The sequence below is a fragment of the Dermacentor silvarum genome, chromosome 8 (assembly GCF_013339745.2).
Source record: "Dermacentor silvarum isolate Dsil-2018 chromosome 8, BIME_Dsil_1.4, whole genome shotgun sequence".
NCBI lineage: Eukaryota > Metazoa > Arthropoda > Arachnida > Ixodida > Ixodidae > Dermacentor > Dermacentor silvarum.
In genome coordinates, this window is record NC_051161.1 from 37,713,995 (window position 1) to 37,731,334 (window position 17,340).

At 46.1% G+C, this 17,340-nt stretch overlaps 1 protein-coding gene across 1 annotated transcript in view; it reads right to left on the reverse strand.

The window, feature by feature from the left end:
* LOC119461037 (methionine aminopeptidase 2) overlaps positions 1 to 17,340 on the reverse strand; it is a 46,465-nt gene that overhangs the window by 14,920 nt on the left and 14,205 nt on the right. Inside the window, exons 7-11 of the mRNA XM_037722217.2 lie at positions 15,287 to 15,468; positions 13,813 to 13,907; positions 7,278 to 7,374; positions 6,525 to 6,628; positions 715 to 830 (exon numbers count right to left, since the gene is read on the reverse strand). Coding sequence (XP_037578145.1) covers positions 715 to 830; positions 6,525 to 6,628; positions 7,278 to 7,374; positions 13,813 to 13,907; positions 15,287 to 15,468 — 594 coding nt within the window. The remainder of the gene's footprint in view (positions 1 to 714; positions 831 to 6,524; positions 6,629 to 7,277; positions 7,375 to 13,812; positions 13,908 to 15,286; positions 15,469 to 17,340) is intronic.

Sequence of the window (17,340 nt, forward strand, 5' to 3'; positions counted from 1 at the left end):
CGAGATGATCAAAATGGCAGCGGCGATGGCTTTGACTGATGCGGTTTCGGACCTGCGGTCACGGCACAAAGTCCGGAAAATCAGACAGTAGAGGGTTCTTCCGTCCAAAATTTGAGACGTTCTTATACACCGACTCTATGGGGCACATGGTGGTGCCGCGAAGCCGTTCGAATTATCAGACATGTCGGATATGGAGGCACTGCTTGAGAGCCGTTTCAGCGCAATGCTTTTTGGTGCAGGATGATGCAGGAAAAGCGGACTGGCGTAGCATGGCGCAAATGGCGCAGCACTTCCACCCTGGACACCACCATGCCTCCATGCATTTCCGATGCTTATCCATAGAGGCATCGCCACATCCAAATCAAAGCAAGAATCATTCGTCGACCAGTCACTGTACTTTCCAAAAGGGCAGTAAAGCTTTTGCAGCACAGCTTGGTGTTGACCACATTGCGAAGGTAAGGCACTGTAGTTAACCTTTCAGCTACAAAAAGTGATCGTGCTAGGCACTAACCTATTACGATGAGGCTTGAGCAGGTCAGCCAATACATGAGGCATAGTCTATGGCGGCTGGGACAGGGATTTGTCGCAACTATGTTTCACGTGGGCACGTAGTAACACGTTTTCACTGAATTTGACTGCTGTTGATTGGTTTGAAAGGCTTGTGGCCCATTTAGACATGCACCAAGAGTGACCCGGGCTCTTCACTTTGCTTACCTCAGTGGCACACGACCAGCGTCAAAATTCTTCATGTAATGAGACACCTCCATGTCATCATGCACATAGCCTTTGCCTGTGCTGCCAAAGGTTTCAATGGCATACACTTCACCTTCCTGCAATACAAGGACAATGTATAATATAGACTTGAGATTCATTTGGCACAGAGTTCTGAATGAAATAATACAGCACTTAAAGGCCAACTGAAATGAAATCTTACCTTAGCAAATTTTTTTTATAAATGAGAAGTAGTCTATACCACTGAACCAATCTTGGCAAATCTGCAGAGCTGGTAACTGTAGTTATTATGTTTGCAGCAATTTCTCAGCATCTAAGCAGACGATGCGTGCACTTGGTGGCATAGCTATGACATCAATCCCAGCATGCCGCGCCTGATATTCTTTAGAGCGCCGTGGGTAGCCGCGAAGGCACTGGGCCTGGCTTGCGTCCCCACTCATTGAGAAGCACTGACACCAATCATAGCATGTGGCAGTTCAAGCTGCTCGGCGGCAAAGGGGCTTGTCGAGGCCACTGCGGTATCTACACTACGTAGCAGTGTGGCCTCCGAGGTTGCACGGATGCACTGTTGCAGTTTCGGAGGTCATGCTGTGGAGTCACATGTTAGGTCATGCTTCACTGTCGGCGAGCAGTAATGGCAGTGTTCTTTTTTCCCCCCCAGTTTCAGTGCCAAAAACTATTTATGCGAGCATCTTGTGACGCTTCCACTTGTATTTCAAACGCCAAACGTTTGTATCAGAAGACCACATTGGCGGTCGGGTGCATGGTCCCATGGATTGATGGCCTCATGCGTGAAGTGGAGTTTGGGTTCCCGGGCAATTAGTCGGCAACCACTGTGAATGAATGCCTACTAAGTTCTGTGTGCGCTTACTGGATGGAACAGTGCATGTTTGTGTGTGGGCGTAAAGCCAATAAAGCTTCCAACAGAATTTCCAACACACCCTAAACTGAGAGTGTCATGGAGTCAAGGTCAACGTTAATAGAACCAACTCAGTTTCACAGCTCCATTGAAAACATGGGCCCCGTGACAGTCGCGAGAATTGACGGGGCTGCGATCGAGTCACGCTACCGGCAGCACTTCCGGTTGCGAGACTTCGCTGCGGATATGTCCTGTGTGATTGTTTTGTTGCTGCACATTTGTTGCGTCCTGCAGAAGTTCGTTCTGAGGTTTGAGTGTTAGGAGCTCGCGGTGGTCTGCGGGGGTGTGAAGCCTAGCTTGTATCGAGCATGCAATATGCTGACGTGTTTTGCACCGGGTTGAACAAGCAGCTACACGTCGACACCTAAGCTTACTTTTAATGCGTAAATATTCTTTGGCGAGTACCACAGGTCCGTCACGCAAAAAGTGTAATGCCTTGTATCTGCACAAAAATTCGTAATTGACCGAACTTGAAACGTTTAATCATTATAATAATATAAAAGTAGATGATTGGCAGCCCTTATAATAGATAAGGAACAATTAAAAAGAAATTGATCAGAGGGAATACTCATAGGGATACATAGGGCTCCACAGAAAATGCATGGGGAAGCTTGTTGTACGGGTGGGCCAAATGAAATTTGGGATTGGGACAACCTCAAATTTGGACGGGGGCGAACTTAAATTTGGGGTGGGCCAGTGCGCAATACGACTAACTTTCTCCAAGGAAATGCATAGCTTATACAGGGCGTCCCAACTATTACGCACCAAGATTTAAAAATATGCAAATGCTACGTATTTGGACAGAACCAATGTATTGTTTGCTGTCGCTTGGAGATACTCAGATTATTTTTTGCATTCCACCTAATTACATAATTAGTCTTAATTATTTTATCAACTTCTCAAATATAATTGGATTAAAAGTGTAAATCAAAAAATTGTAGAGCAACGTAAAAAAACTCCCGATACAGTCTTCCGTTGCTCAATTCGAGCTACATTAGAGTTTTTGCAAGCATAAATGAAGCCCGCGAATATACCAAAGTGCCTCGAGCGATAAGTCGCACGGCAATGTTGCATGTATTCGCGAGCTTAACGCTCGGAAAAACACTTATGTAGCACGTATTGAGCAACAGAAAGCTATATCGGGATTTTTTCATGTTGCTCTACAATCTTCCCGTTAACACTCCTTATCTAATTATAATTGCTTGAGAAGCTGATTAATTGAGACTAATTATGAATTTAGGCTGAATGCAAAAAAATTATCTATCTCCAAGCGACGGCAAACAAAATTACCTAGGTTTTGTCCAGCTACGTGGCATTTGCATATTTTAAAATATTTCTGCATTATAGATGGTACACCCTGTATATGTAAGGAAACTGTCCATTTGCAGATGGCTGAATAAACAAAATTTTTAAAGCTTTTTCATGCTATCCGGTAGTTGTAAATTTTTTTTTTTTTTTTTGCTTCTTCCCTCATTAGCCCCTATCCGGGTTTTATCCCGCTCCCGCATAATCGATTATGAACTGCCTTATCTGGCGGGCACACGCAGTCACAATTTATGTCAAAGTAGCTTCGCAGTATAGCATAGCCATTGAAATCGAAGTGTACACGCCAACCTTAGGATTCGTACTGCGCTTGCGAAGCTGTCATTCATAGTGAAAACCATATGCAGACGAGCACTCCAAGTCCATTTCTGCCGTCACCGTGGTCGTCGGTTTGAGGTTCCGTATAAAGTCAAAACACAGTAACATCGTCACCGCGAGCCGTACGCTGTATAAGCGAGTGAAAGCTTGCTAGGGTCAGCCAATGATTGCGGCTCAATCTCACGCACGTGAAGAAGAAAGGCGGGGCGGAAGCGCGCTTCCGTCGCGCACGAGGCACGGCGGGGGAAGCGAGAAAGTGGGGGGCTTTTTTCGATTCGGCGGCAGGCTGCACGGGTGCCTTATCTTGAAAGCGATCTGCGATGTGACCAAAGTGCAACTAGCTTCATGTGTAGCTTCATGGTAGCTTCATGTGCACTGTACTTTCAACATTTAGTTCGTATTGCAGCGACAGACAGCTCGAAGATCAATTCGCTCGCTGCTCTTGCCGCAGCTCCTCACTCCAGCATTTTGGCATCGAGTTTCCGCGGTCATCGAGCGAGATGTGTTCATGTTTACCCGTGCACGCTTTACAAGTTTATACAACCGATAAAACTACTACCTTAGTTCGTATAGTTGTCTACTAATTTGCTATCGCAATCGATGCTTTGCCGAGTGAAACGACGACATTTTTTTCTTCTTCATTTCATTTCGCCAATATGCTTGCGGTCGTGGTGTTGTCGTAGGGTTCTGTTCGAAAATGCCGTCGTCGCGGCAAGTAAGATAACCGATTTCTTGCAGCCTACCCGCAAATAAAGCCTGTTTGAGTGTGTGTTTGAGAGCATTGTGACGTAGTTCTTTTCCTGCCCGTAAGAAGCCATTAAACTGGCATTGGTGGTTAATTCGTACATCGTTTAGAGCATACCTAAACGCCGTTCTCGCCCGTCTATGTATAAACGAGGTTTGACTGTAGTGCACACAGCACTGGCAAACTAGAACTCGGATTCTGATGAGCTGCTCTTGACTGCTGTTGTTTGCAGCACAGTATTGCTGAAGAGGGGCGGAACACCGCAACTGGCCAAAGATACTATTCATCCGTTAATGGACACTGTTTTTGCAAAGATGTCAGCCTTGTTGTTTACAGTCATTTCCACAGGTCATCGGCTTCGTTTTTTTTCCCAGGGCTGTTGTAATTAGAGGTATGAGTTATAAGCGGTGGCGGGTTATACACAAGAAAATACGGTAGTTGGCTGCCAGTTGTGTTATTTTTAGGGGTGTGCGAATAGTGAAATTTCAACTTCAAATTTCAATCGAATAGTGCCGAATAGTGGCCAAAAATACTGAATATCGAATACAAAAGATTTTATTGAAAATTTACAGAAAGAACAAAGAAATGATGTATGCTCATGTCCTTGAGCACACAAAGTGGTGATTGACTGTTACCACAAGGCTACAAATTGTCATGTAGAAACACAAGCTGTTCCACATGACCTGGCTGCAGGCTCTCTCGCCGTAATGTTACGGTGTTTCCTGCAGTTGAAAACATGCGTTCACTGGGCATCTCTGTAGCAGCGATGGGAACGTATCGCGAAGCAATTTTGCAGATTCCTGGATACAGTGAAGCTTCATGCTCTTTCCAATATTTCAAAGGATCAACCTTTCTTGGGATCAGCGGCTCAGTGAAGTATTTTTCAACTTCTTGACTATAAGGTGTGAGCTCATTGTGCTGGTTCTGTTTAGACGCCAGCAGTTCGACAGTCCAGAAGATCCAGAAATCGACGCGGCTACCACGGACGCGTCCACCCGTCCGCCGTGGCCAGACGAATGTGCGAGGAGGAACTCGCCCTTTCCGCAAGCCTTCACTGTGCGGTGAGCAGATGAGTCATGTTGATTCCTGATTCTGGGTGCAACCCAATATAAGCGCGCAGCGACGGTAGTTAAGACAGGATCTCAAGGAAGATGTTTGTATAAAAGTGTTTTACAGCACTTGTGGCATACGCGACCGAACTAGGCAAAAGTCCATGCCTTCGCTTCAGAAGCAAAGTTGTGAAGGGCTCGACAGTTTTCTCATGTGTTTTTTTTTTACGCGCGTAAATGGCACATTCTTCTTTAATATAAACATGTGCTCGTTTTTGAACCAGGATACCGGTTAAAGTTTTAACGAAAGGCCTACTGTAACGACGTTAGCATTAGTTTTAACCCTACCACCCTAACCAAGTTGCACCACTGGCCTTTGTCGCGTTTTAGCTATTCGTCCTGTCGAATTATTCGGAAACTTCGAATACTAGCTATTCGAAAATCGAATCAAATTATTCGATTAGATATTATTCGATTCGAATTTGAAACACAAATATTCACACACCCCTAGTTATTTTGCATAATAGTCTGAGCACAATTCAAGGCTTCAGTGAGCAGCCTTAAGTCTTGCCTCGTGTAAGGCGCCGCACCCAGAAAAACCAATAAAGAGTCCCAGTTCTTGCCCAAAAGCAAAGCATTGATTGTGATAGCGAATCATCAGACAGCTATACGAAGTAAGGTTAGTAGTTTTATCGGCTGTATAAATTGCAGTTAACATTCACTTACTAAATAAATTAACATGCATGGTACCCCACACCTACATGCAAACACGAACAGACCTCACTCGATGACAGCGGACACTCGCTGTCAGAGCACTGGCTTGACGAACGACAGCAGTGGCAAGCGGATGTTTCACTGCTGTAGAGGCTTCAACGCTTCTCAGAAACTTGAGATTACATGACTTTCAAGGGCAAGGCGCGTGAGAACACAGCGCACACTAAGCCACAAGCCATTTCGGTTAATGTAGCCCCCGCAGATTACCTCCAAGATAGGGCACACACGGCTGCGATTAACCGTGCCACGGCCAACAACGGCAAGGCTAGCGCGCTCGCCTGCCTCCCTTCACCCCTAATGCACACTCATCCCCTTGATGGCTGTGTTCCATGAGGAACACTGCAGTGAATAGCTCTGAATGAATGTTGACCACCACATGACATGAATTCATATCTAGGTACGCAGTACGCAGGCATTTTCGCATTTTCTCCTACAGGAACGAACCTGACAACCTATTGTTAAGCAGGACGCCACATTAATTAACTGAGCCACAACGACATACTGGTGGATCAATCAAGGCGCCTATGTACACACCTTTCCCAAGTTTCAAAACTTCACACGTCTAATTGGGCTGCACAGTTACTCCAATTCTACAAATGAATCAAGTCAATCACAGGGGTTATCATTTAAACTGACTCGGCTGAAATGATTAAAGTGCACTAACCTCCATTCTCACTGCTTCTCCTCCCTTCACAATAGGCACTGTCTTCCCAGCGTGGATCCGGTAAGGCCCAATCGAGTGACCATTAAGGTTGCGAATGGCCTTCACTGCAGAAACAAAGGAAAGCAACCACTGCTTGTACAACAAACCGAATGTGTCACCTTGAGAATAAGGCTACATTTTCTGCAATCCAAAAGGATAGATAACAGGGGCACACCATCTGGAGCACAGCTATGGGCAGTGAAATGGTTGACATCACACCAAACCATACGTGACTTTGCTCTGCATCTGTGCCTTTCATTCAAGTAGTCAAACCATTACCTTGTTTGCAAGCAAGTAGTCTTATACAAATGTGCCCACTTTGTGCCCCCTGACCCTACAGTCACTCTAACAAGAGGACACCTGGCATTAAGAACCTGCGCACAGTTAGAACAGTGCATTCATTAAACTGCAATAGAGTGATGTACAAGTAAAAAAAAAAAATACTTTAAATACTTCATAATTTAAGAAGCATAGACAAGGTATGGTTTTTCAGAAGAATGCACAGAAAAACACAAAAATTTTAGTAACAAAATCTTGTATAAACGGTTATTAAAAGTTAAAACGAAAATTATATGTATTTCCATGCAGGTCTGCAAGAAAACACTTTGCTACAGTCTCTATTTTTGGCATTTTTACTGTTCAGTTTACATTTGGATTTACTCCAGCTACAATTGCACAACCTACCTACTCTTCATGTGCCAATTTTGCTCTCACCCTGGTATGTCTTGCCATCGAGTTCCACTTCGTAAGATTCCATGACTTCTTGGATTGCCTCGCCAATGTCACAAAGCCTGACATCTATTCCAGCCGTCTGCAAAACAAGAAATGTAAAGAAGATAGTGTTATTAAATATTCCAGAAAGGAAAAAGCGTGTGCTGCTGTACTGCAGGTCTTTAAGAGGAAGGATGACAGTGTTTTCAACCCCTAAACATTCGGTAGCAGTATTGAAAAAAATAAATAAATAAAAGTTATGCCACAAAATAGGTGCATTAGGAACACAGCTTTTAAAATTGTTAAAATGGCTAAGTGCCAATGAAAAATTCTGATATGTTTAAGTGTGACCTCCGAGATCGCAGATGAGCTAGGCGTGGTCTCTGAGATTGTGCCGTGCAATCTCAACGGCCACGCCCAGCTGTGCAGTGCCGCTGAGAGACAGAAGTCCAATGGCAATGTTGAGCCGCTGCTTGTGCGTGGCCGGATGCAGTTTTGAACTGCCGCACTGAACAAGTGGCAAACCCCCATGGAAGACCATATATGTACATGGCGCGCAACGGTTAGGTATATTTTGTCTGTTTCAGAGACAAAACTAGTTCGTTATATCCATTGGCAGGACAATTTCATTTTTTTTTTGTTAAAAAGAGGTTTTCACTACATGGATCTTTATGGAGATTTCAAGTGGGATTGCATTTACATTGTTATACAGTATAGACTACTTATAATGTAACTGTATAGTGCAGAACTGGCTACAACACAGCCTTTTCTGACTCCCATCTACTCTCCCATAGAACTCCATGTACAGTGCAGTCCTCTTATAACGATATCGAGAACAAAAAATTGTTATAACCGATTATTGCTCTATCTGAACTGCCATTAAAAAAAAAAAAAGCTGCTGAATACAATACTGACCCTTTTCGCGGAGCAGTTTGTCTTAGAGAAACGAGATGGCGCTCGCGGCGGCGCGCCATACCTCTCCTCAGCGACCGCGCACGAATACGAAACCATTACCACTTCTACCTTGCTTCTGTGCGATCAACTGTCAGAAATGCAACTGAGTTTTCGCTAACACACTGTGCTCCAATCATGCTAGATTGAATCATGTGGATTGAAGACGTGTGCAGTAGTTGGCTGCAAAAATAGTGACTGGCATGTTAAGGAATAGAATGAATCTGTGTGGCCAAGTTCGCGGACCGCTGCTGCAACTGTCCGAACGTGTTACCGGCACTTCGTGATGTACGGCTTTCTCGAGGATACGGAAATTTGCTCATCCACCAGCCTTGTATAGCTAACCTCCAAAGAAAGGGCTTCATCCCCGGAACGTCGGCAAGAGTGAGTACCACTCGTTAAACAATGTCAAAGGGAGTAGCGCCGCTTCCTGTCAGAGTAAGTTTCGCACATCTGTCCCAAATGGCAGGAAAACTTACACCCACTCTATCGCCGACGTATCAAGAATAAGTGAATGGGCGCACACTTGAATATATGCGCACTGTATACGCACAATAAATGACGGACTAGACCGATGGCGCACGAATCGTCGAAGCTGAATTTTTCGTGACGGTCCACGAGAGTAAGCAAGTTACTAGCTGTAATATATTTTTGCTACAAGGTATTACAATGTACAAAACAGCTACGTTTCAAGCCTTGTGCGCAGCAAGAACAAATCTATCGGAACTAAGCACACCCGCGAGCAATTAGGCAGAAGTTAATCAGATAGTGGCCGCATCGAGGAACTTCACTGAGTCAGAAACTGACAAGCCACTGCTTCAAAATATTTGCCGAATAAAGAACAAAGAGCAAAGCACACTAATCCTGACTGAATTCATGAGCGGAATGTTTGGATAGCTTGGAATACATATTTAGACCCGCTTTTAGAACAAGCACCATATACGCTGCTTGCACCGTTTGGACATAGCTTAATCAGCTCCGAAAGCTTTTTTGCATGTTCTCTGAAGCTGTGATCAAAGCTTCGTGTCGTCCACCTATAGTCACCGTCTACGATATCTCCGAAAACAGGTTTTCTAAGCCGCGCCGGCGTCATACACTTCCATTGTAAACAAGGAGGCAACGGAGGCAGTTGAGGCAAGCAATGGACGCGTCACCACGTGATCAAACATGGCAGTGCCCACGGGATCGCCGCGAAAAGGGTCAATACCTTTGTAGTCCTGAAACTAAATTTGCCACTTGCGATAAAAAATCGACGTTGTAGAAAGTAGGCTGTGAAAAATATGTTTATTTATATCTCTAAATAGCGTTTCAATTGTTAGACGCGCTGAAATATTCAGAAATCTGCACTTGCTTTCTTGGAATTCAGGTTCACAACTGCGGTGTGCATAGCATAAAGCTGCTGCGCGAACACTGGCGGCTAAAATTTAGCGTGCATGAAATCAATGAGCGCCTCAATCGACGACAGTGCACTTTGGTTGAACATCGGGGTCGGTGTCAAAGACGGCCCACTGTCAATCTCGTCGCCTCTGTCGCACAACGCTGCTGCCTGTCGCGACAACGATCGGCTTGTCGGAGATCTCTTCGCAGAACGATGCAGCACTATCTGCACCCAGGAGCTCCTCCATCGAAGCACCCCCTATTTCATCCGTCGGTAGCAACGTGCTCCCAGAGTTCGGTAATGTCAGCGGCTTCCACCACCGTGTTAGTTTCATCCATGGGGGTTTCGTCCTGGCGCAGAAAGCCCACCTTTTCCGTTGATCGGCATGGCCACTGCTTCTAGCCATCATGATCGTGGCACTCCCGGTTTCCATAATCGTCGATATCACGACTGCGCGAGCTCGAACTTCATCAAGTACTGCAAAATTTGCAGCTTTGTCTCAAGCAACACAGCTTAGCGCTTTATCGGCGCACCTCCCTTTGCTTTCGCGGTGCATTTCCGCGCTCGCTGAGAGAGAGAGATTGTAAAGGGAGCGCAGGTGCCACTTATCACTTTCTTCCCCCCCCCTCTCTCTCTTCTATGGACCCTCGCGCGACCGCCAGCGACACAGATGCGAAGCAGCTGGCGCTAACTTGCGAATGCTCTCCATGGCTTTTGCAATTGGCGCGCGGGCGGAACGCGCTGTACAGCAATCGCGGCATGAACTCGCATAGGCACGAACTCGCATAGGCAAACTTTTCGCCCCGTCTCGGTTAAGGGCAACTTAGAAATGCAAATTTCAGATTATTCTGCATGAAAAACGTCGCCCAGAAGCAAGATTTACGTCGTTATATCCGATATGTGGTGAATAACATAACATATTATAACATACACTATAATACATTATAACATACATTATAAGATACATTATACATTATAACATACATTATAACATACAATAATATAACATATCGTTATATATAGATTTTTTTTCTCATAGCCCTAATGCATAAGTTGTTACTCTTAAGTGAACTCATCGTTATAACCGATATATCATTATATGTGGAATCGTTACATGTCGACTGCGCTGTATACGGGAAAATCTTGCTGACAAGCACGGTAGCGAGCACGCTCCTCAACGAGGTGCGCCCGCCGATGGGAGAGGAGAGAAATGAGGGCAATGCGGACAAGGAGCATGAGATGCGGAGCAAATGAACGAGCGAGAGAAGAAGTAGAAGAAAAAGAAGAGGAAAAAAAAAAGCGGCTCCAGCTCAATGTCGGCATGTGATTGCTGCCCAGGCGACGAAGAAGCCTTTTGCTCAGCTGCTTAGTGGCGGTGTGCTTTGCACAGAACGCAACTTCAGTTTCTGTGCACACGTCGCAATGCGCATCGTGAAGTGCAGATAACGCGTGAACTGTCAGTGTTCTGCAAATTGAGTTTGGAGCGATTAGCCTTAACGTGCACTGTGAGCTTCCGCTGTTCCTACATGTGTGCCACTTACAAACTTGGTAGGCATTCACAGTAGCTGCTGCGGCTGATCGGCCGAGGAACTATATGACCTGCTGTCAGTTCAGCTAGTGTGTGTGATTGCACGCATACTCTCTGTGTAATCGTCTACGGGTATGAACTTAACAAGGATGAGCTTCACGCGACGGCATGCTGCCCAACACCCCCACCGGCTAGGCCTAACCAGCGCACCTCGTCAGTGACCGAAGTTGTGGTTTGGTGCCAAGTCAACAAAACGATTTGCAATGGCTGTACGGCACATGGAAAGTGTAGAAGCCGCCTTGATAACGAAAGTGAAGACATGGGAAACACTTCAATGGCAGCAACTTGGTCCACAGTCGCCATGTTTTCGACACCGTGCATACGCCGATCAGTCCGAGAAATCGGATGAGACACCGTACTGCGCCTCAAATATTGGTCGCCGTAGTTTAATTATTATTTTGTCTGCTTCATGTGAAGACCGCGGATACTTTTCAACGTTCGTAAATATAAAAGGATGCAAAACTCCCGGTCGCATGCTTCGATTCTAGGATACGCGCGGCTACTTGGTCTACATTACATGTTTACATTCTCAAGGCTTGCAGGCCCTGAAAATCGTTGTTTTGGTTATACAGTCGAATCTCGATAATTCGAACTCTGGCCGCGTGGCAGTGCGATCTCCCGCGGTCTCTGAACGCACGAGCAACACCGCGAGTGCTCGTTGTTTCATGCGAGAGACGACGATCGTCGATTGAAAACCCGGCGCGGACCGGCGGCGGTCCGGTTGTGATGGCTCCGTGACGTCACCCTCGTCGCTCCTTGATTGGTTCTTCATCTCGAGGAACGCAGCATTTGCCGCAGAAATGGGTCTCGAACCCATTTCACGCGGCACGCCGCAAAACTCCCGATTCCTGCCGCTTTTGCCACCCGTGGCATGACGCATTGCCGCGCGTCTTTGACGCGCGTTTTTGCCGCTAGGGCGTGGCCGTACCCTTAGGCCGCTCCCTGAAGTTTCGTTTTCTGCTGCTATCGGGAAGCGAGCGTTTGCCGGCGTGGGCAGTTCGTTGGCCGGACTGGGCCGCCGCCGCTGCATGAAGGGGTCTCTCCTAAGCTTTTGCTCTATGACGGTGTTGGAGCAATGCCGGTCGGAAGCGCCGCCGCGTTATTCGGCGCGCTGCTGAGAACATTGTCGGTCCGCGGTATGTTCGAATTAACCGACACAAATGCTTTCGCGTTCGAATTACCGAGCGTTTTCGCCAATTGAAATACACATAACTTTGACGGGACCAGAGCGTCAGTTCGAATAAACCGGCATTCGAATTAAGAGTGTTCGAATTAACGAGATTCGACTGTAGTGTGGTACCACTTATAGAGCAGATATTCGCAACTCCGGCGACTTACGTTATAAGCGGTCTACACTGTATATATTAATTCGTTATATCCTGTTACAGTAGCCGACCGATTTTCCGGACTTCGCGGGGACTGAAAAATAGTCCGAAAAATCGAGCAGTCCGAAAAACCGAACAGTCCGCGAAACTCGCCCCCCCCCCCTATCCCCAAGAGAGAAAAAGTATGAGGCCGGCTTAAGAAAAATGTCGTAGTTTCGCCCAAAAGGCGGAGCATCGATTGCGATAGCAAATTAATAGACACCGATACGAAGTAAGGATGTTAGTTTTATCGGCCGTATAAAGTTGTAAATATGCGCTTACTAATTAAATAAGCACGGTGTCACGCGCGCACAGGTTACATGAACACATCTCGCTCGATGATTGCGGGCAAATTGACCTTCGTGCTGTCTATTCTCTCGCTTCAACGCGAACGTCGAAAAAAAAAAAAAAAAACGAAAAAAAAAAAAACGGCGCATACGAAGCTGCTGGCACTCGGCGCACGCCCTTTGTACCCATCGCAGATCGCGGGCGCAAACTTCGGCCACATAGCAGATCGCTTTCAAGATACGGTGCCTGCGCGGCAGCTCCGTCGGCAGCAGCCGCAACAGCTGAATGCAACTCCCCACCGTCTCCGCCGCCTTCTCCCCGTGCCCCACGAGCGAACGAAGTCCGCGCGCGCCTCCGGCCGCCTTCCTTTCTCGCGTGCGTAGGATTTAATTGCGGTTGCCGGCTGACCCTCGCAAGCTTTCACCCACTCACGGCGTATGGCACAACCGAAACCTAAAAAAAAAAAAAAAAAAACGGATTCTGCTTAAGTGATATAACGATAGTGCCGAGCTGACCGGAAAAAAAAAGAAAGAAAAAAGAAAGCAAGTGCCGCTTTTTGGAATGTTTTGTCCGCCAAGGAAGAGCGGGCATGGCCTCGGAGACGAGAGGATAGCGTGCGTGTACTGATCTTGAAGGCTATACAGGGGGCCACTGGAAGCTATGCCCGGCCAAGCCAGCGGAAAATCCAACGTGGCGGCCTCCAAGATCGGGTAGCGTGGCTCGGAGCGAGCGATTTAGTCCGGAAAATCGAACATCGGCACCTAGATTCGTCCGAAAAATCGGTCGCAAAAATGCATTAGCTCTATGGGAATCCTGCCGGTACATCTATGAAGTCTGGAATATCCAACAAGTCCGAATTTTTGGAGTCCGAAAAATCCGTCGGCTACTGTATGTTATAACAAGGTTTGACTGTATGTGGTAGTTTTTGATGTTACTGAAACTTTATTTATTTTTACGATAAGTTCTTACCCTTATTCCTGTATTAGTGGCATCTCGTACCGCTTCCAGCAGTTTGTCATACTTGTTGTTGAATGTCAGCGTGAAGGCACAGTCAATAATTTGGCCTGGAAAGATCAAAACAAATAGTCAGGACTTATGTAGAAAAGCAAATACTACTGAACATATCAAACTGAAGCAAAGATGTGCTTATGAGACAACAGGTAAATATTTTGTAATACATTCAACCAATGCATTTCTTAGTTATAGAGAAGGAATTAAACTTACTATGACATCATTAAACTTAACAGATCACAGCATTGAATGTTGGAACTCAATTGTCAATAGGAAAACTCAGGCTAGATGCATGCATTTTGCAGCATGCCAACTAAACCACAAATTACAGAAACACTAAACCATGTTGAACTAATGAGAGAAAGCCTTGGAGCATAGTGTTCACTGAGCACCACGAACATGCAATGCAATAGCAACAATCAACCAACGAAAATACCGCTGAACTTCGGTTACATGAAAGTAGCTTAAATGGAATTGCCAATTAAATGGAACTGTCTCTAAATCATTCGGTCACGCATTTGGAAAATACAAAAAAAGCTCTAATTTGAATCAATATTTTCCCATCTTTGTGCAAATGAAACCACTGATGATGTTGTGACACTTCAACAAGCAGAATTGCCGTCCCCCCCCCCCCCCCCAGAAAGAAGCTGCGCTCTGAAATTTCTTTTGAAAAAAGAATCTGTCCTCTAGGAAGAAATCCATTCTTATAAAGCGGTTGCAAACACTCAAGCACACAAGAACTGATACATTTTATGCACAGCAAGTGGCAATTCCACAATAAAAGTTTGTGAACTCTATGGGTCAAAGCACCTTATTATTTTCTTCAGTTTTTTTTTAAAGAACTAGCTGTTGCATTCACTTCTTGATGCTCATCATTTATTAAAACAGAGCTGCATACCTCACATCCTAGTGACTTCATTACTTTACCAAGGATTTACCTGATTCATCATTACATTATGCGGAGGAACTGAAATTCTAGGGTCTTATATGCAAAAACCATGATCTAATCATGAGGCATGCCACAGTGGGGAGCTATGAATTAATTTTGACCACCTGGAGTTCTTTATCGTGCTCTCAATGCATAGGTACATTGACCATATTTAATTCCACCCTCACCAGAAAGCACCAGCCGCGACTAGGGTCAAATGTGCGACCACGTGCTCGAGCAGCAGCTCCAGCCACAGCCACTGCACTACCACGGCAGGTTATAGAAACTTGCTGGCAGAATTTCTCTCAAGAAAACGCGCAGTCCAGCTACAGCACACCGCCATTCACAATCCCATAGTTTCATAACTCTGCTGCTGAGGTTAGCAGGTGCAAACGTGCACAGAAGTTTGAAATGATTAGGAAGACAAGAGCTAGGCTAAGACAGACGACGTAACAAGACAGAAGATGCCTTCTCAATGAGGGCCACCAACTGTGATCTGCTTGCCATTGATGTGTGTGCCAAAGTCAATCTTGCACACATCGTCGTAGCCCAGCACCGTCGGGTCGCCTGCGTTCGGTGTGTAGTGTGCAGCACAGTGATTGAGAGAGCAACCCGTGGGGAATGCAAGCCCTGCGCTCAGCCCATTCTCCTTGATGAGCGTGCGAGCTGTAGACTCCAGCAATTCACTGCAATGAAAACAGAAACAAGTGAATGACACATTGATTACAAACTTTTGCTTGGCAAGTTCAGACATGTCAAACATAACAAGACCAAACTCTGGAAGGAGCAAGTGATGGGCCAAGCTATCAAGATGTTTTATCAGAATCCTTCAATATCTTTGCATGGAAGCTTGGGCTTGTTGGTGATTCATTGGAAAAAAAGAACACAGCGCTGTGTGTGTGTCGCTCTTTCGTGTCCCTGTCTATTTCGCGCTTTTTTTGTCCCTTTAATATCAAACGTTTTTCCAAATACAGTAGAACCCCGCTGTTACGTTTTTCACGGGACCGTAAAAAAAAAAACGTAAGAGCCGGGAAACGCAAGAGCCAGGAAACAGGAAAAATTGAGAAATGGGAGTAGTGTTGAACTGCACACAATATTATTTTAATTCTTACGTGCGACAAAAAGTAGTTTCGCCCGACAGCCGAAGTATCGATTGCGATGAGCTATATAAAGTAAGAATAGTAGTTTTATCGTCTGTATAAACTTGTAAACATTCGGTTATTAACTAATTAACAAACATGGTGTCAGCGCCCCAGGCAACATGAACACATCACACTCGATGAGCGCGGACACGCGCAGTTAAGCGCCGCTGCAGAAGCGAGCGAAGTGACCTTCGTGCTGTTATCTATCGCTTCAACCTAAACTGAGCGCCGAGAACACGCAGCACGCACAAAGCCACGAGCCGTCGAGGCACCTACACTGCGTAGAACCTGCCCCCACGCAGATCGCTTTCAAGATACGGCCCGCGGGACGACGCGCCGCCGCGCAGTATGATGTCAGAGCACAACGCTGCCCGCTATCCTCCCCCCCCCCCCCTCGCTGGTGCCTCGAGCGCAATGGAAGGAGGCGTGCTTCCTCCCTGCTTTCCTTTCGCGCGCGAGACGCGGTCGTCGGCTCCCCTCGCACGCTTTCACTCGCACATTCAGCATACGGCCGCGCGGCTTCCCTCGCAAGCTTTCACTCGCACATACAGCATACGTCGCGCGGCGACGTATGCTGTATGTACGAGTGAAAGCGTGCGAGGGGAGCCGACGACTGCGTCTCGCGCGCGAAAAGCATACGGCGCGCGGCGTTACCACCCTTAGACTTTATCATAACATCTATAAGCCAAAACCAATTTTAGGGCCGCAACGCGTCATAGACATCATCTTTAGATAGCAAAAGCGGATATCAAAGGCCATACTTTTGCTGGCGGAAACCGAAAATACGTAATAAATGTCGCCTACCGCATTCTTGCATATGTAACCCAGCCCTGCACATTCTCCAGACTACAGTTGCCAACCGATAACTTGAACTCAACAGTGACTGCCAAAACGTTTGAATGATCAGAAGTCCAAAATACCAAATTCGCCAAAAAATAAGTGAGCTTAATCCACAAGTGCCCAAAAAGGTGTGCCATATTTTTGGATCGTCACTTTTTGGGATACCTTCAATGTTGCATGATTAGTGCACGATGCATTCAGCGTTTCCAAGTGACGGCATTCTTGGCACAGTGCAGGAAATAATGTTGCCCACCGACACGTTCAATGCTAATCATGCAAAATATTGTGAATGTGAAAGCATCTTTGAAAATGTTTGTGTAGGAATATGGCGAAAGTTTGTCAACGCATAGCTGTGTGTACATACTGTAGCTGTGATTTTGTAGTGATAATGTTTCTTATGCTATTCCTTTTCACAATTTTTACACTTCGTCAGTCCGTGGTGAGAGCTACACTTCGCCCGCGTTATCAATGGTATCAGCTGGCCGTGAGTGGTGGGCAATAAGAGTGACATAGAATCGAGTGGAAGGCATCGCTACAAAACTGTGGCCCATGTCTCAACCACTGTTATGCTGTTGC